Genomic DNA, 20376 nt, shown 5'->3' on the forward strand with positions numbered 1-20376 from the left:
TGGTGTACTTGTTCTAACTGAAAAGTCACTTCTTCCGAAGAGCTAAGAACTTCAAAGAAAACAGACATAAGGTCTTTTATATCTGATGCAGCATCTATGTAAGCCAGTTAATTGGTGATTTCACACATCTGAAATATCCCAAAGTCATGTTTTGTTTGTAGAGTGTTGAGGATCTCTGCAGTCAAAATGTTGGTATAAAAAAAGGTTGGAAATGTAGTCATTTAAGTGACTGTTTCACAGTTCCTGTTCAGTATTTTCTAACAATCTTTGCTCTACCATTAGGATAAAGTAATGTTAGCACAAGGAAGGAAAAGTGCAGGCAAGATTACTAGAAAAGAGTTGGGTTTTTCCCCCCTCTATGAAAATGGCCAGATTTTGTGTGAAAATTAAACTGATCTCAATTCTGGTGTTTTATTTTTCCTCATTATAAAAGGGAAATAAAGGTGATTTTACTAAAATTTGGCATAGATATTTAAGAAAACCATTTATTTTTTATTTATTTATTTTTTTTGTTAAGAAGGAAATATTTTTTTTTATTTTTTTTTTATTTTTTGTTTCTTTTTTTTTTTTATTTTTTAATATTTGAAATTTACTGTCAAATTGGTTTCCATACAACACCCAGTGCTCATCCCAAAAGGTGCCCTCCTCAATACCCATCACCCACCCTGCCCTCCCTCCCACCCCCCATCAACCCTCAGTTTGTTCTCAGTTTTTAACAGTCTCTTATGCTTTGGCTCTCTCCCACTCTAACCTCTTTTTTTTTTTTTTTTTTTTTTTAAGAAAACAGTTTATTGAAGAAAGAGAAAACATGCAAATCTGATGCTTTTCTTAAAATTCTTTTTTTGATGTTAGTCATGAAAGGCAGATATCTTAAACCTATATTTTCCTCTTTATAATATGCACATGGATGCGCATTTTACATTTATCTTTGAAATATGTTTGGCAAGATTTTCTTTTTGTGATTTTTATGTGTTAGTGCAGAAATTAATGTTAGATCACTTATTAGAAACTGCAAATGAGTTTACTGTCTTACGGCAAGATATTGTTATCTGAAACTGTCCAATCTGATAAAATAATTTTAAAAAGCAAACTTGCAAATACTCATTGCCTGATTTTTATGTATATTTTCAGATCAACTAAGGCAGTCTCATTTAATGATTACTACAAGACATGGTCTGGAATAGCCACATCCAAAGCCACAGAGTATTATAGAAGTCCATGTAAGGTGATCTAGCCTTATCTTATGTCCTTTTGGTATATATTAATCTCTTAATTATTCTCAACTTGTCTTGCTTTCAAAGACTAATTGACATATATTTGTAATCTGAAGGTGATAAACTTCTCTGTTGCCTCTATCTATGAATCATTCAACATCTATTAATTTGGTTCCTCTTTTGTACAGAGCCCTGGACTGCAGTCTTCTTAAAAGCCAGAAGGAAAGATAGACTTTTGGAGGAATAAAAGATGAAGTCCTCAGTCTCATGAGGCTTACTTTACTCCCTTCACCCCAAAAAGAAGCCTTCATAGCAAGAGGAGCCTTTTTGATTCTAAACACAATTATCCTCAAAGCCAGAGAGAGTATTAAGTAGAAAGACAACAAGAAAACATATGAGCCTAGGGCTTTCAGTGATCAACCTAGGGACGAATCACCTGTTGCCATCATACATTAGGAGCCAAAAAGGCAAAAGCGGAGAGCCAGACAGCTTACTGGTCTTATTTAATTGAATCTTTTGTGTGCTGTTTAATTATTTGGATCCAAGTAGGTTATCCAGTCTGTCCTGCTGAAATGATGCATTCTGAAGTTACCCATGACATCCTAACTCCCAGGCTTAGTGATAACTTTCTTTTTTAATTTTAAGTGGGCTCCTCGCCCGGTGTGGTGCTCAAACTCACAACCCTGAGATCAAGAGTCGCACCAACCGAGCCAGCCAGGCGCCAAAACCTTTTAGTCTTTATCTTTACTTGTACTCTTGTTTGCTATGCCTTCCTTGAGTTAGATGACACCATCATCCATGGTTTGTCTCCTCCCCTCCTCAGTGCTCCCCTGCCTCTTTCTTTAGCAAAAACTTTTTTTTATTAGAGAGAGAGAGAGAGAGAGAGAGAGAGACAAAGCACATGCGAGTGGGGGAGGGGCAGAAAGGGAACAAAAGAGAAAGAGAATCCCAAGCAGGCTTTACACTCAGCTTGGAGCCCGACATGGGGCCCAATGCGGGTATGATCTCACGACCATGGGATCATGACCCAATGGGAAGTTAAGAGTCAGACACTCAACTGACTGAGCCACCCAGGCACCTCTAGCAAAATCTTCTTCATTCAGTTCTCTCTGCCCACTCTCTTTTGAGAGACCTCAGCTATCACCATGGTTTTCATTAGCCTACCTGCCAATAATTCTCAAAGCCTCATTTCTAGCCAACGCCTCTTCTGAATTCTGCATGCATATTTATAACTGTGCATTGGACATCCCACCTACATGTGTTACAGGCATCTCCTACTTAAGATATCCCAAAGCGAATTCATTATCTTGTCCCAAAACTTAGCCTCCCTCCTTTATTAGCTCTCTGGGTTAGGGGTAGATCACCATTATTGCATTTACTTGCCTAAACCAGAATCAAAGACATTTCCTAGAACTCTCTGTCTCCCAGATTAAGCCTTGTTTACTTTATCTCCTACAACATTAAGAAAGTTCCTCCTTCAGGGCACCTGGGTGGCTCAGTCGGTTGAATGACCGACTGTTGATTTCCGCTTGGGTCATGATCCCAGGATTGTGGGATCAAACCCCATGTAGGGGTCCTGCTTAAGATACTCTCTCTCTCTCTCTCCCTCTACCCCCTTCCCCTGCTCTAAAGAAAAAAAAAATGTTTCCCTTTCCACTCCATCCTGATGACCACTGCCTTAATTGTGGTCTCATCGACTTGCATCTCACCATTGTGATAGGCTCATATTTGGTTTCAATAGAACAAAATATCACCAAAAAAAAAAAGTGTGTAGTTTTAAGACACAAATTAGAGAACAAAACAATACTAAGCTTAACAAATATTAAAAAGATAAATTAGATCAATAACTTCTAAGAAATTACATGTTCTTTCAGGATGTTAGTTATTATTTTGTGATCACATATTACCTTCCTCACTTATCATAGATTTGTGGTTAAGAAAAATGATTAAAGGTGCTTTAAGAAACACAATCTTTAGCAACTCTATCACTATAAAGAATTTTATTACTTTTGATACCAGAGTACATGAATATTTCAAAGATGAATATTTCAAAGTACACTTCATTTCAAAGATATGTGTTTGGGTCCTGCTTAGTCAACTCGGCAAACACATCTTGAGTACCTCCTATGTGGAGGCACCTAGGAACTCAGATAGGTTCCAGGAGGCAGGAACCCTTAACAAACAAGGGGTAGAGAGGCAATTGGCACATTCTAGGGAACAACTCAACATCCAACTCCTTCAACCATAAAACAAACGAACTGGTTGAGAATGGTGCTTTATGGAAGAGGCACCCGGGTGGCCCGGTTTGCTGAGCAACTGACTCTTGGTTTCAGCTCAGGTAATGATCCCAGGTTCTTCACTGAGTGTGGAACCTGCTTAAGATTCTCTTTCTCTCTGCCCCTTTCCCCCACTCACATGCTCTCTTTTTCTCTAAAAAAAAAAAAAAGGAGGAGGAGAAGAAGAAGAAGAAGAATGGTGCTTTTTGGAATAACATGTAAATATACAGAAACATTTGGAAACTCCAAACTGCTAAGAAAAAAAATAAATAGGGGCACCTGGGTGGCTCAGTCGGTTGAGTGTCTGACTCTTGATCTTGGCTCAGGTCATGATCTCACATGATTGTGGGTTTGAGCCCCACCTTGGGTTCTTCACTGGGCATGAAACCTACTACTACTACTACTAATAATAATAGCAGCACATGCCAGAACTTAAAGAAATTTGGAAATAATTGTGTTGCGATAAACAACAACTAAAAATGAAAGAAATTAATTAAGCACCACTGACTACAGTTTCTTCTTTAAAAGACTTGCCACCAAAATGTTTAACTTGGTTCTCCTTTCTACATCTATCACTAACTTAGTATGTAATTCAACCCTTTTTGTGAGCTTTAGTGGCTACCTCTAGCTCAGAAGAATTTCAGAGACTTTGATTCTAACCTTTGGAACAAGATTTCACAATCACCCTGCCTATTCTTCTTCTAGGGATTTGTTATAAGAATGTTTCAGGAGGTTTCCTTCAGTAATAATAAGCATTTTATTTTTACAAATTAAACTTAGGGGTGCCTGGGTGGCTCAGTCGGTCAAGCATCCAACTCTTGATTTTGGCTCAGGTCATGATCTCATGATTGCTAAGATCGAGCCCGGTGTAAGTATCAAGCTCTGTACTTACAGTGCAGAGCCTGCTTGGGATAGTCTCTCTCCCTCTCTGTTTTCCCCTCCCCCTGCTTGCATGCTTACACACTCTCTCTCAAAATAAATAAACATTGTTTTAAAAATTGAATTTAAATTTAAACCTTACATATGCTGCTGGCCATTTTGTCTTTGGATAATTCAGCTAGATGAGATCCAATACTCTTTTTTAACGGCCTAATTTTGTGTGTAATAAAGATTAAGCTTTCATATAGAATGCTTCTTCAAGCACTGAGAAATCAAAGGGAAACTTCTAATAACTTCAGCTTCTACAGTTACATCCTTATCACTGGAAAGATTATGAAATTCTTGTGCATATTTTTGAAAGCTTTTTTATGAATATTGATGAGTGGTTGTATTTTGATTTGGGGTATTAACTCTTTTCCATATCTTTGTGCAACAAATCTACCCATAGTTATGTGTGCCAAAATAATGGTAAGTGTATACATGCACAATACAGTTTGCAAAGTATACTCTCCATTATTTTTTGATCATCCCAATCTTATTCTTTTATTCATTTGTCAACCAATATATGTCATGTATAGTAGTATGTCAACACTATGAACCAGGCATTATTACTGTTATCACTCTGTTTTACAGATGAAAAAACCAAGACCAAGAGCAGCTAAGAAATTTACCTAAGGTCACACAGGTAAGAGGGAATATTATACATTGATAAAGAGTGTAAATTCTGGAACCAAATTGCTGATATTTAATCCTGGTTCTTCCATTTAGTAGCTGTGTGACCTTGGGTAAGTTTCTTATCCTCTCTGTCAGTTCCCTCGTCTGTAAAATGAGAATAATTATAGCACATACCTCATAGCACTGAAGTACTTACAACAGTGCCTAGCACATAGTGAGTGCTCAGTAAGTGTGCTTATTATTAGTACAAGTAGGTTCTGACTCTTGACTTGAACCAATTCCTCTGACTCTACATTTATTGCTCTTTTTCACATACTAAAACTGCCTCCATAATATTATATAAAAATGCTATCTCTCTATAGCCTGAGATGTAAATTCAAACTCTGCAGTATATGCAGTACATTTTTCAATAATTATAATTATTAGTTTATAATCATAGGCAATCATATGGGGAAATGCACTGATGATCCTCTGTTCTCTATCCATCAGTATAGAATGGCAAATAAAAGTTTGGCAGAGAACAAACGAATACATATGGTTGTGGGTAACAGCACCTTTAATGACAGAATATGATTCCCATAAGGAAATGTTTATGTTAAAGGAAAAAAATCCCTTCAGACCAGTGTACCCTGTAATACTGAGTGGAGGCTTCCTGGTGTTTGTTTGCTGTCATCAGACAGACCAGACACCCTGAAGCATCATGGGGATGTTTGCTTTCACCCTAGAAGACTTCCATTCTTTGAGTCTTTGAGCCAGCAATCAGGGCAAGTGTCTCCAGAATGCATTTAGATGCAAGAGGCAGCATTATCTAATTCTAATGCAGTGCTTCTCAGTCTTGACTACTCATTAGAACCACCAGAGGAACTTGTAAAAATTCCCATGTAAAAGGCACACCCCAGACTAATTACATCAGGATCTCCGGGAGCAGGACCTGGCAGTAGTAGTTTTTAAAGCTCCCCAGGTGATTACAATGTGCAACCAAGGTTGGAAAGGCTGCAGTGGGAAGAGTATGATGTTGGAAGTTGCCCTGTACTAGTTCTGCCACTTACAGTTAAGTGAATTTAGGTTAGTCACTTAACTCTTTGTACCTCATTTTTAAATTTCTGTTCCTTGAAAGAAACATTCCAATCTATTTTAAGTTGTTCTATGTAGTATGAGATAATACATGTGAAAACAAAGCATGCTAAGGCAAATTAATGCTACTACATTTCTTTGGATGTGACAGTCCCAGCAGTGGAAAAAAATGTAGATCAACCTATACAGATGTTGCCTAAGAAATGTGTCATGGCAAAAACAAAGTAAAGGTGACGCCCAGTTATCCTTAGAAGGAAGGGAAGAAAGAAGTTTATCATGGAGTCAATAGATGATTTTCTACCAGAGACTACAGAACTGCCACAAAGACAAGATATGGTCATGATGGGGAATTTTAGCTTCAAGAACTGACGAAATTTCACTGGTCCTTTCCTCCTGCTCGCTCTCACAATCCCCCGCCCCTTAATTATTTCCCTCCTATCAATATCACTCATTTATCATCTTCTATGTCTAGATACATACATATTATGATAAGCTTTTTGAGAAGTTTATGATCAGATGGTACAAGAACAGGTGAATGAGAAAATTATGGGGATAAAATAGGAAGCATTAAAATAAAAGTCTGTACAAATACTGTGGCAATTTTCAGCTCTCAGATAGTAGAGAAAGCAATGAAGAAAATGAGTCAGTGATATAAAATTAATGGAAATATTCCAGGAAGGATGACCATGCCATTTGGGGTTTCATAATATATAAGGAAGAGACTGATGTACATATTCAAATAGAAAATGTAGGAAGGGCAATTTCAAAAAAAATAAGGCAACATGAATTATCCTTGAATAGAAACCTCAAATTTAAATTTCATCTAAGTGGTAATGAATAGTCCCAATGAGAAGACATTACTCAAATTTTGTTTGTTCATCTGTAAAGTGTATATTGCAGTGGTAACCACTACGTACCTTCTTTACAAATGCCCAATGTGCAGTAAGTACTATTAACTCTGTAATAGTAGTTATTATAATCATCTAAAGGAAATAATGAGACCTCACTAAGAACCTTAAGGAGCTCATATTTGCTTCCTTAATATAAAGGAAGGGAGAAGTATAAATCCAAATAGTAGAAGTAGGAGTATGAAGTATAAAGCCTATAAGAGCATGTATGTATGCGAGGTGGCTCAGTCGGTTAAGCGTCCGACTTTGGCTCAGGTCACCATCTCGCGGTCCGTGAGTTCGGCCCCGTGTCGGGCTCTGTGCTGACTGCTCAGAGCCTGGAGCCTGTTTCAGATTCTGTGTCTCCCTCTCTCTCTCTGACCCTCCCCCGTTCGTGCTCTGTCTCTCTCTGTCTCTCTCTGTCTCAAAAATAAATAAACGTTAAAAAAATAAAAAAAAAAAAAGCATGTATGTATGTGTACTTGTGTGTGTTTGAAGGAAGAAAAGAAATCAAAGAATAGACAGGAACACTGCTGGCTAAAATAATATTAATAGAAGAAAATGAGTACTATTCAATTTAAATGTTTCTATCAATGACATAATTCACCAAACTAGCAACAGTTAATCAATCATTGTTTAGAAGGAAGCTCCAGATAAGACTGGAGGAGAGCATCTAGTTGGTTAAATAGTTCAAGACTATAAACCCAGGACAATTACAAGAAACAGGGAGATGATAGGTAGATAGATAGATAGATAGATAGATAGATAGATAGATATGTTTGTGTGTATGATCTGACTTTCAGTAAATTTTTTGTTAATTTTATGGAAGGCATAAGGCTTATAATTAAGCACAAACATATGAGGCAATTGTGTACTTTGATTTTCAGAAAATATTAATGCATATCTGAGCTGAAGTGATAGAAGCATAGCACACAGATCAAGAGAGGTAGTAACCCACTTAAATCTTTGCTATTCAAAAGAAATCAAGATCCGGAGCCAGTTCTGGACGTAAACTTTAATAGGAACGTTAGCAAAGTTCACCACCAGGATGGTGAGGATGATTAGGTCCCTAGAAAACCATTATCTTAAGATAAAGTTGAGGGAACTGAGGCTCTGATAGGTATCTTCAAATTTTAGAAGGACTCTCTCACATGGGGAAAGGATGAACCTGGTCAGTATTACTGCAGAGATCTGAACTAGGACCAGTAAAGACTCAGCACTCAGGTTAAGGAAAGACATTGTGACTTTACTGTCTGACAATGGAAAAGGCAGTTTCCCAACAACAGAGAGGAGAGTTTTCTGTCGTTGGCAAGGGATTCATTCAGAGGCTGGAATGGATGATTATCCATTGTAGATTCTTGCTTTGTGAAAGATCAAGACCTATAATGTCACTTTTATATTTTTACTTCTGGTGCTGAGTTCGAATTTTGTTAAACTGTGGTGTCTGTAGTTTCTATGTGAGTTATTTTAACACCTTCTTCATTACTATAAAAGATATATAAACAAATGTCACCATAATGGAAATTTTGAAGAAGAATCTACTTATTTCAAATATCCAATAATACAAAGTTCAAGTAAAAGGAAGAAATTTGGAAAGTGAGCATTGTAATTTGACTTGAACTATATAGTATACATCATTGCCACATATCAACTTAATTAAAAGTGAATTATTTTAAACTTTGAACCTTTTTCAAAACTCTAATTTCAGTGCCTGAAGATCCACATTTTATTGGAGAGTATCATAAATGGAAGAAACTTGAATTAAAACATCCTAGAGAATGGAATCTAAAGTGAGTAATTTGATTATCTTCTTAACTCAAAACATCTATCATTCTGCTTTCTACTGTCTAGCTGAACCATCAAAAGAAGTCTTTGGAAGTAACAACGGATGCCCTTTTCTAAACATAAGAACGAGAATAAGAAGCATCTTTTTCCCTTTCCTATGAACCTAGGTGGGAAATATCTTTGCTACTGTTACCCTTTAAAATTTATTTGACCAGCAAAAATGGGTTTATTCGGGAATAGCAGAGAATTGCAATTTAGGACTTGAAATCCAGGTCAAAACCACAGGGCTAGTCCAACAAACAAAGGAAGAGGAACATGATTTTATAGAGAAGGAATAAGTTGAGAGGAGTTGTTCTGAAAGCACGTGTTCAGGATGATGACAGTTTCTCATTGGCTAAGTTGCTGGTGCAGTCAGTTTCTTATAGGAGAGGCAATGTACATCTTTCCCTGTTGGTATCTGTAATTGATGATTCTTTCCTGCTGATGATTCTTCTGTTGGGGTCTATAATGGACAGTTCTTCCTGTAATTGAAATTGGGTAGTAGGGCTCCACCTTCTGGCCCCCCAACTTCACTTTAATGAGGGTTCCCTTTATTAATGTTCACCTATTGGCGGCCAAAAATAAAGTTGGACATGTGCCACAGTGAAGGACTCTCACAACACCCTCCACATTACTTCTCTTACTCCAATTCCCATTATCCTCATTATCATATGACTTAGAAATCAGAAAAAAAACCCAAAAAAACAAAAAGTACATCCTGTTTCTGTGTCACCAGTTAGCTTTTCATCCTTCTCATAGTTCCAAATATCTTTTCATCATCTATGGACTTTTCATTCAAGAACCAAATATATTTCATCTAATGGAGAAGCATCTAGTAAAATATAAAATTAGTATAGTATCTTCAGAAATCGTTGACTATTAGACCACATTAGAGAAGAGATCTTAATCTCATCTTTGGTCTCTTGACTCCTAAAGGCAGTTTTGCCTTTTCATCATGCTGGAAAAGATTGCATCTGAGCTCTGTGGTTTGACTAGGCTATCGTAGTTATTTATTCTGGTGTGCTTATTTCAAAGGACTTGGTGAATGTGCTACACAACACTAAGGGAGTTAAACACTAGGGGAGTTTTGTTTTGTTTTGTATTTTTTGCATTTACCTCATTTAGCTCAGTTTTGGCTTGTTATCAATGTGATTGTTTATTTCTAGAAGGATATACAGGATTAATAAAAATAACGTACTGTGTTTTGAATTTCTGTAGAAATTGAAGTTCTTAGGTGCGCCTAGGTGGTTCAGTCAGTTAAGAGTCCAACTTCAGCTCAGGTCATGATTTTGTGGTTCATGATTTCGAGCCTTGCTTCAGGCTCTGTGCTGACAGCTCAGAGACTGGAGCCTGCTTCGAACTCTGTGTCTCCCTCTCTCTCTGTCCTTATTTCTCAATCTCTCTCTCTCTGTCTCTCTCTCTCTCTCTCTCTCAAAAATAAACATTTAAAACATTTTTAAAAAGAAATTGAGTTTCTTAAAACATATATATTTTCCTTTTTAACATCATAGTTCAGATTGGGTTTTTCACCTGGATATTCTTTTTTTCAGTTGACTTCTGTGACAGCTTCCCTTCAAGCCAGAGTGGAGAAAAGCTGTTGCATTTGATACTTTTCTACCTTCAGAATAAATTATAGGACATAGAAAAAGTTTTTTTACAGCAGAAATTGAAGCATACAAGCATGGTTTTTTCATGAAGGCATGTTTCAAGTTTCATTTAGAGTTAAAGAAAGCTACTTAGAACATAAGGTTAATTTTGTTTTGACATGACTTCCTTTTTTATTTCCTGTAACAGAACTGCTTTGTTTTATTTGTTTGATCATTGATTCATTATGATCACAGAACCCAAAATTTAGAAAAAGTAGGACTATGTCATTTTCAACTTATCCATCCACTTCTACATATGGCTGAAATAATTGTGAGCTGTTTGAGTGCTAGAACATTTTTCCAAATACATTATTTTGAAGTTATAGTTGAAATTATCATGTGTGTGGTTGACCCTGTCAGAATAAAACTCTCACACCTTATGCCATCTGGTGGTTGATGAGAATATATTTAGATCAAATGATAATTGCTTCTTTTAAATTTTGGAGTTGATTAGTTTAAAAACAACAAAGTTTTTAGAAGATATTACATTTAGCTGAATAATTTTATTGTGGCATAAATATGCCACAAGAGGTTACAAAAACCTAAAGTATGTTGCACCAACTTCTTTTCAAATAATTATTAGAAGTCTCATGTTTGATCAAAATACAATATAATAAAGCGGTCAATTCATAGAGTCTCAAGTAGCAAATGGTTGAGCATCTTTGCAAGCAAGTAATTGGTCTATACATGCATGTAATATAATGTCATTATGCATTTCTCTGCTTTAATATTGAAAATGCTTTCCTTGGCTTGAAATTTCCTATTTAAAAAAAACCAGAAAATGCAAATTAACAACCTTTCATCTGCATAGTATTAAGGAGAAAGACCTATCTTTCCTGCTTCATATCCCTCCTCCTACTGTCCTCCCAACTCCTCATCAATCAAGACTTGATTCTTAAGCCACACCAAGTTCTTTTTTCTCACTATTATTTCGGGACATAAGACCTCTTCACCACTTTGTGCCTTCTGCCTGGGATATGTTTCCCAGCAGGGTCTTTGCTGGTGGTCTAGAGTTAGGCTCTGGTCTGAGTGAAAAGGTGGAATGTGGAATCCTTAAGCACAGGGACCAGGGAGCCAGACTGTCTGCACTTCAATCTTGGCTCTGCCAATTACCATCTCTTTGACCAACTCAGGGCAAGTTATCTGACTTCTTTGTGCCTCAGTTTCCTTATCTGTTAAATGGCAGTAATAACTATACCTACCCCTCAAGGAGATTGTGAGGATTAATACATTAATGCATGCAAGTCTCTTCAAACAGTATCTGGTATGCAGTAAGTACTCGAAAGATTCACTATGATTCAGGCTTTGTCCACTGTGGCCCTAGTTCCAGTTTCAAATGGAACATCTTTCTTTGGAGGTTGCATGGGGGAAAGCATGGGCTTTAGGGTCACACGGATCTTAGAGAAATTCTTACCCACTCTCAGCTTGTTTCCTTAGCTGTTAAATAGAGATAGCATTAGTTACCTTGCAAAGTAGTTTTGCATTTGATCTCTTGAGTGAGATTGTTTATAAATATAATCATATAGTGTTGACACTCAATAAATATTAGTTCCTGAGGAGAGGGGGAGACAAAAACCCACGCCCCTCCCCAACTTTTCACACAATGAAAATAGTCTCTGTCATAAGCAGGTAAAAATGGTAACATTTTCCCAGGTTAGGAAACAGGCAGCGCCACCTATCGTGACCACATTTATTTTAGTTCCATTATACACATGGTTCTTTTCTCTTTTCCACTCTATAATCATCTCTCCTGCCTGACAAAGTCCATCACGAGGGTGGTGTGAAGATCCAGCCCAACATCTATTTGTGAAAGGGTCCCTGACTCAGGCTTCCACATCCTCCTACTCTCTCCTTCCATAGCACTCTTCGGGCTGTTTCAGCAACTGCGGTGTAGACATTCATCTGTTTATGGGGAATGACCAGGGCAAGGCCATTATTGTAGCTTTGTTTTCCCTGACCTTAGTACGGGACCTGGCATCTTGCAGGCACTCACTCGTGTTTGTTGAATGATGCATACTTACCCTTTTTCCCTACTTAATAGTTGAATTAAATGTGAAGGCAGTTAATTTTTAGAAAAATTAAATGTAGATGCTGACTTCTTTTAAGGCTAATTCTAATAGATAATGGTTCTGTTTGGGGAATTCTGAGGGCGTGATGGCAGAAGAGTGATTGAAAATTGGAAATATAAATAAACTGTTATGAATATTTTTTGCAAATTCTTAAGTTTTACACGTTTTTAGTATTACTAGGAACCCATTGTCGTTATAAGCAGCTCATGAATATTCATGAATTGATCATTTGGTTTGGTCATTCCATCATTTCTAAGGCCTTTTTCTCTCCCCCATTGCCTTGCCTGTCTCTTGACTATTCAAGCAAATGCTTTATTTCTACGAAGACATGGTAAAGAATATGAATCTAGAGGCTAATCAGTAGTTTGTGTTTATTTTCTTTGGAGAAATAGTGAAAGATACAAAATCAGAAAGCAGTGCAAGCTGTTCTTTTGAATATTCTTCCTTACAAAACTGTTTATGTCATACTCTATGGCTGGTGATCACTTATGTGGTAGTGGAAATATCTGTGCCAATAATCTAAGCTTTGTCAGACGGCAAGTTACCTAAACAAAAGTTATCCTTTCTGGAGTCTTGCATTCTTTGTAGCTTTCAAAAAGAATATTGCTCCTGTCTACACATGGTGGGTACAGAGGTAATGGGAACTAAATGGCAAAGCATCTACTGTGTGCCAGGCATTCTTTCTTCTCCTAATGTAATACTGGCCATGCTGTACAGTTGACAGCTGTACCGCTAAGTGTAACTCCACAGTGGTGCCCATCAGCCTCCTTCAAAGCCATAGCAAATCGGGGGCGCCTGGGTGGCTCAGTGGGTTAAGCATCCAACTTCAGCTCAGGTCATGATCTCACGGTCCGTGGGTTCGAGCCCCGCGTCAGGCTCTGTGCTGACGGCTCAGAGCCTGGAGCCTGCTTCAGATTCTGTGTCTCCCTCTCTCTCTGGCCCTCCCCTGTTCATGCTCTGTCTCTCTCTGTCTCGAAAATAAATAAACATTAAAAAAAAAAAAAAAAAGCCACAGCAAATCAACTTGCACTCCAGGAGAAGCCACTTCCTTGTTATATGGACACAGCTTCAAGACAAAATTCCTAGCCTCCCTTTTCACCTGGATTGTCACCCCTAAGTTTCTCTACAGAAATTCTGGGAAAGTAGAGGTAGATATTATCTGCAGTTTACTAATCATTGAGAGAAGCATGCCCATTAACCAACTGGCCCTAAGTTACTGATAAACATGTATTGTATTTGAAAACTAAATTATTGGGGCGCCTGGGTGGCGCAGTCGGTTAAGCGTCCGACTTCAGCCAGGTCACAATCTCGCGGTCTGTGAGTTTGAGCCCCGCGTCAGGCTCTGGGCTGATGGCTCGGAGCCTGGAGCCTGTTTCTGATTCTGTGTCTCCCTCTCTCTGCCCCTCCCCCGTTCATGCTCTGTCTTTCTCTGTCCCAAAAATAAATAAAAAAACGCTGAAAAAAAAAAAAAAGAAAACTAAATTATTTCTATTTGCCCATTAATATAGGCTTATTAAAAGCTTAAAATGTTCAGGTAATGTGGAAATATTGTCTACCCAATTGCAAGCACAAATCAAGTCTACGTTTTGTGGAGAAAGTTTTTTGGGGTCAATCTCAAATTCTCTTATTAAACAATATGAGCTCCTTTCTCCTTTGTAAAACTTTCTTATATTTATAAAATATACTATGGATCTAGTTGTACTGTATTTTATTTTATTTTTTATTTTTTATTTGTTTATTTTGAGAGAGCGTGTGAGCAAGGGAGGGGCAGAGAGAAAGAGAGAGAGAAAAAGAGAATCTCAAGCAGGCTCCATACCCAACGCAGAGCCTGATGCAGGGCTCGATGTCACTATTGTGAGATCATCATCTGAGCTGAAATCAAGAGTCAGATGCCCAACTGACTGAGCCACCCAGACATTTCTGTACTGTATTTGAAATTAATGAGTTAATATATATTATTTCTAAGTTCCTGTATCTGAGTCTGTGAGTGTTCTAACTCACAAAAATATGAGATTTTTCTTTAGCATATCATGATTCCCTTTTCTCTAGTTATATAGAAAATATTTATGCAGAATACATTAATTTAATGTATGTTTGTACTATCCTTTCAGGCTTATTGAAGTTAAACATTGTTTTTATAAATTTACATAATTCTATATTTAATGCATTTTTAAGGCAGAATGCTGGCTTTGACTCCTCAAAGATTGAACCTTGAATGCCATCTTGTGGTTAAAGAGAGAATTAGCATTAGAATGGACATTGGAAATGTTCCCTTTAAAATAAAGGCTTGGAAAAAAATATAGACAAAGGGAAAAAAAAAACTTTAAAACATTTTTGCCAAGCAACTACTTAGTCTCTGTTTGGATGGTTTTAGAGACAGGGAGCTCAGTACTTCAAGGAGCATTAAAATAGCTTGAATCTCCCTTTTTTCTAGCTTAAATCTAACACCTTATGACATTCAACTATTACAGATTTCTTTCAGTCATTTAACAGATTTTTATTGAATACTTACTATATGTTTTTACATTTGCCTGCAAAACCATTCGGAAATGAGAAATTATCTCCATTTTAAAAGAGGGGTTAGAGAAAAAGTTTTGTTTGTTTGTTTTTTAAAGTTCCCTAAGGTTATACACTCTGTAAGTGACAGAGCTGAAATTCCAATCTAAGCCTGCCAGATGCTACAACCTGGGCTTTTATCTATGAGACCGAGCAGCAGCTCAGACCCTGAGAACCCAGGGATGGCTTTGGGTTTGGGTGGAAGGCCCGGTCAAGGGATGATGTTGTGGCAGAAATCAAAGTGTCTCCACTTGTCCTTGGAAGCAACACAAATAAGGCCCTTCTTTTTTGTGGAATTATCCTTTGAGTCTCAGAAAATAACTCTTGTGCCTTTTTCCTACTTCCCCTTAAATATTCTCTTTTTCAGAGTAAACATACCCAGTCCTTTCAACTGTTTTTTTAATGAATTTCACATATTTTTATTGTTCATTTTTTATGCGTTTAATTCATTTAATCACCTTCTCTCTCAGAATGTACCCCAAAACTTTACGATGATTTCTAGTGGTAGCACAGAATCTAGTGGAGCATTCTATGTTATAAATACTATGACTTAAAGCTGCTTCCCCCTTCATCTCTCCAAAAAAGGGGGTTTTGGTATGAGTCAGAAACACATATTAGGCTTTAAAACAAAGAGAGAGAGAGAGAATTGTTCCTTTGGCTCTGCTCCCACGTAGAACAGAGAGGGGTCTCTCTGTGTCCCTCTCCCTCTTTGCCCTCCCCATCAGCATCCTTCCCACCCATCCCCCAACTGTGGCCACAGGAATAAGGTATGTAGATTAGGTTAGGTCTTGGTCTGAGCAGGGGTGAAATTGAGGAGGGCTGTGGTTTCCCAGAGGTATATTAGATTGTGTTCTGTCTGGAAGGAGGAAAAGGAAGGAAGCCAAGAAGTTCCCTTAGAACATGTTACAAAAAATCAGATCCCCAGATGGAAAGATTTATCACTCTTGTCATGTACATAAAGCTACTTTCCAAGAACATGTAGCTGTATTAGTTCCCCCATAAAAGCTGTTCTAGACCCATCAGAAATCTTAAACACAAGCCTTGAATATACAAATTGATTTGTAAGTTACTGAGCTGCATGCTGAAACAACCATATTTAAAGGAATATATAAAATTCATCGCCCAACAAAGTAAATTTTACAACATCCAGAATCCCATACAAAATGACCAGTCAGGAAAATAAGCAGGAAAATATAACCCATAACCAAAATAAAAATCTATCAGTATAAAAGATCCATAAACTATAGAGATGATCGAATTAGTAGGTATGGATTTTAAAGCAGCTGCTATACATCAAGGATCTAAAAAATACCATGATTATAATGAGGAGAAATGGAAGATATACAAAAAGCCAATGGAATATCTACAGATAAAGTAAATTAAAAATGTAAGTATATACTGTTGGGAAAGAACAACAAATTAGATATTGTAGAAGAAATTACCCATGGAGCAACGTAAACTCTTGAAAATAAACAGAGAGAAAAAAAGACTGGGAAAAAAAAAAGCCACCTCAGTGAGCTGTGTGGCAATATCAAGTGGTATAAGTTACACGTAATTGGTGTCCCAGACAAGAACTGACAGAAAAAAATATGTGAAGAAATAATTATGCCTGAAAATTGTCCAAATCTGATGAAAGCTGTAAGCTTAGCGACCAAGAAACTCAGTGAATCCCAAGAAACAGAAATATAAAGAAACCATACCAAGGTACAGTACATCATAATCAAATTGCTGAAGTGATAAAGAGAAAAATCTTCAAAGCAGCAAAGGATAAACACATACACACACACACACACACGCACACACACACACGCACACACACACACTGCATGCAGAGGAACCAAAGATAAGAACAACCAATAACTTTATGGCAGAAACTTTACCACTAAAAGATAATTGATGACAATTTTAGAGTTCTTGAAAGAAATTATTGACTTAGAATTTTATACATGGTGAAAATATCTCTCTAAAATGAAGGTAAAATACATTTTTAGACCAACAAATCCAACTACATAGATGAAGTGAAAGACAGACTCTCTTAAAAAGAAATGGATAACCTGAATAATTTTGTGTCTAATAAAGAAATTGAACTGATAGTTAAAAGCCTTCATACAAAGACAACTCCAAGCCCAATGGCTTCACTGAAGAATTTTCCAGACGTTAAAAGAAAACCTAGTATCAATGTATACAAAATACAAAATTTTCCTTTTTTAGAAAATATAAAAGAGAACACTTCCCAATACATGTTATAAAGTCAGCATTACCTCTTGACGCAATCCTTATCAAAATACCAGTAGCATTTTTCACAGAACCAGAACAGATAATCCTAAAATTTGTATGGGACCACAAACGACACCAAATAGCCAAAGCAATCTTGAAAAAGAACAAAACTGGAGGTATCTCAATCCCAGATTTCAAGATACACTACTACAAAGCTGTAGTAATCAAAACAGTATGGTATCTGCCCAAAAATTGACATATAGATCAATGGAACAGAATAAATAGCACAGAAATAAACCCATGATTATATGGCCAATTAATTTACAGCAAAAGAGGCAAGAATATGCAATGGGATAAAGTCTCTCCAACAAATGGTGTTGAGAAAGCTGGACAGCTATGTGCCAAAGAATGAAACTGGACCATTTTCTCACACCATACACAAAAATGAGCTCAAAATGGATTAAAGATCTACATGTGAGACCTGAAACCATAAAAATCCTAGAAGAGAGCACAGACAGTAATTTCTCTGACACTGGTCATAGCAGCATTTTTCTAAGTATGTCTTCTGAGGAAAGGTAAATTTTAAAAAATAAACTATTGGGACCACATCAGAAATAAAAACTTCTGCACAGCAAAAGAAACAATCAACAAAACTAAAAGATAACCTACTGAATAGAAGATATTTGCAAATGATAAATCCGATAAAGGGTTAGTATTCAAAATATATAAAAAACTTATACAGCTCAACACCAAAAAAAAATATCAATTCAAAAATGGACAGAAAACATGAACAGACATTTCTGCAAAGAAGACATCCAAATGACCAACAGACACATGAAAAGATACTCAACATCACTCATCATCAGGGAAATGCAAATCAAAACCACAATGAGAAATCACCTCACACCTGTCAGAATGGCTAAAATAAAAAACACAAGAAACAGCAAGTGTTGGCAAGGATAGGGAGAAAAAGGAACCCTCATGCACTGTTGGTGGGAATGCAAAGTAGTGCAGCCACTGTGGAAGACAGTATAGAAGTTCTTCAAAAAATTAAAAATAGGGGCGCCTGGGTGACTCAGCCAGTTGAGCGTCCAACTTTGGCTCAGGTCACCATCTCCGGTTCTGGCTGCAAGTCTTGTGTCAGGCTCTGTGCTGACAGCTCAGAGCCTGAGGCTGCTTCAGATTCTGTGTCTCCCTCTCTCTCTGCTCCTCCTCTGCTTGTGCTCTGTCTCTTTCTCTCTCAAAAATTACACATTAAAAAAATTAAAAATAGAAATACCATATGATCCAGTAATTCCACTACTGGGTATTTTACCCAAAGAATAGGAAAATAGTAATTCAAAAAGATATATACATCCCTGTGTTTATAGCAGCTTTATTTACAATAGCCAAACTATGAAAACAGCCCAACTGTCCGTCAATTGATGAATGGACAAAGATGTGGTATGTATGTATGTATATATGTATATGTGTGTGCATGTGTGTATGTATGTGTGTGTGTGTGTGTATATATATATATATATATATATATATATATATATATATATATATATATTAGAATATTACTCAGCCATAAAAAAGAGTGAAGCCTTGCCATTTCAAATAACATGGATGGATCCAGAGAGTATAGTGGTAAGCAAAAAATGTCAGAGAAAGACAAATACCATATGATTCTATATGTGGAATTTAAGAAACAAAACAAATAAAATTTTAAAAGGAGACAAACAAACAAACAAACAAACAAAACCAGACTCCTAACTATAGAGAATAGCCTGGTGGTTCCCAGAGGGGACGTGGATCAGGGGATGGGTGAAATAGGTGAAGGGGATTAAGAGTACACTTATGATAAGCACTGAATAATGTATAGTATCATTGAATCACTATATTGTATGCCTGAAACTAGTATAACACTATATATTAATTATATTGGAATTTTTGAAAACTTAAGTAAAAAAAAACAAACAAAATAGATAGTGTTTACATTACTTCAGTAACAAAACCAAAGACACTACCAGGAAGAAAAGAAAAACCCATTACACATAAATACACCTCATGTACATAGATGCAAAAATTTTAGCTAATCAAATCCCATATATATAATTATAATAAATATAACATAAATGTAATAATATAATAAATAATTATGATAACTATACATTACCACGTGGGGTTTATGTCAGAAATGTAACCTTGGATTAATATTTGAAAAATTTGAACAACGTAAAAGAGAATAAGAAAGAATCAGATGATCATCTCAATAGGGGAAGAATATTTCAACATTGATTCCTGATTACAAAAAAAAAAAAAAAATCAGCCTCCAGAACTATAAGAAAATAAATTAGTTATAGAGGCCCTGGGAAACAAATGCACCTTGCCTTACCAGTTGATGCTTTTATTACTTTTACAGTATTAATATTACACCATATTTGTCTGCTTTTCTGCTGTTAGGAAATATACTAGAATAATTTCCGTTCACTAATATAGTAGTGAATGCTCAGAAGGGCACCAGAATCAAACCTCATTGCTCTGCTGGTCTGTCAGATTTGATATGTTAGGCCCTATCTTTCTCAATAGTAACGTACACTACCCAGAATTCATTTGGAAACTTAGATAACTTCTTCTTTTTCTTATTCCAGGTATGCTGCTGCTATGGCTCGGCTTGCCAGAGAAAGCAGAAGGCCTCACAAAGCCAATTATCCAACGGAAAGTGTTCATCTCTGCCCAACTACAAGTAAATTGATTTCAGCCTATTTGTTTTGCTTTGTTTTTAGAGCTAAAATATTAGTCATTAACCCAATACATTTAAATTTTTGTTCAATTCAGATAAGCTTAAATCTGTGAGGCCTAATCTCGTGTTCTCCTTTTAAGGTTATTTAACTCTAAGAAAATAAATTCAGTAAATTACTTACATAAGAATTGGAGCTTTGAAAAAAGCCTGAATTACTTACACTTTTAAGTTTGCCACCCTTTAATAGGTTAATACACTCTTTGAAAATCTAAGGCTAAGTTTCAAGATGTGTAAAAGGACTCGAAACAAGAAAAACACTAAATAAATTGAT

General features: G+C 36.6%; 1 protein-coding gene across 10 annotated transcripts in view; it reads left to right on the forward strand.

The window, feature by feature from the left end:
• The window catches only part of UBE2U (ubiquitin conjugating enzyme E2 U), a 58705-nt gene that overhangs the window by 25331 nt on the left and 12998 nt on the right, over nt 1–20376 (forward strand). For 4 of the 10 annotated variants that reach the window (XM_042997461.1, XM_007089847.3, XM_042997469.1 and 1 more), the window contains 3 exons: nt 1132–1220; nt 8714–8795; nt 19954–20048. In XM_042997461.1, the coding sequence (XP_042853395.1) occupies nt 1132–1220; nt 8714–8795; nt 19954–20048 (266 nt within the window). Of the gene's footprint in view, nt 1–1131; nt 1226–1402; nt 1835–5002; nt 5055–8713; nt 8800–19953; nt 20049–20376 lie in introns of those variants that run through there. The other 6 variants (XM_042997464.1, XM_042997468.1, XM_042997463.1 and 3 more) reach the window with 6 other exon arrangements.

This window comes from Panthera tigris, chromosome C1 (assembly GCF_018350195.1).
Source record: "Panthera tigris isolate Pti1 chromosome C1, P.tigris_Pti1_mat1.1, whole genome shotgun sequence".
Lineage (NCBI taxonomy): Eukaryota > Metazoa > Chordata > Mammalia > Carnivora > Felidae > Panthera > Panthera tigris.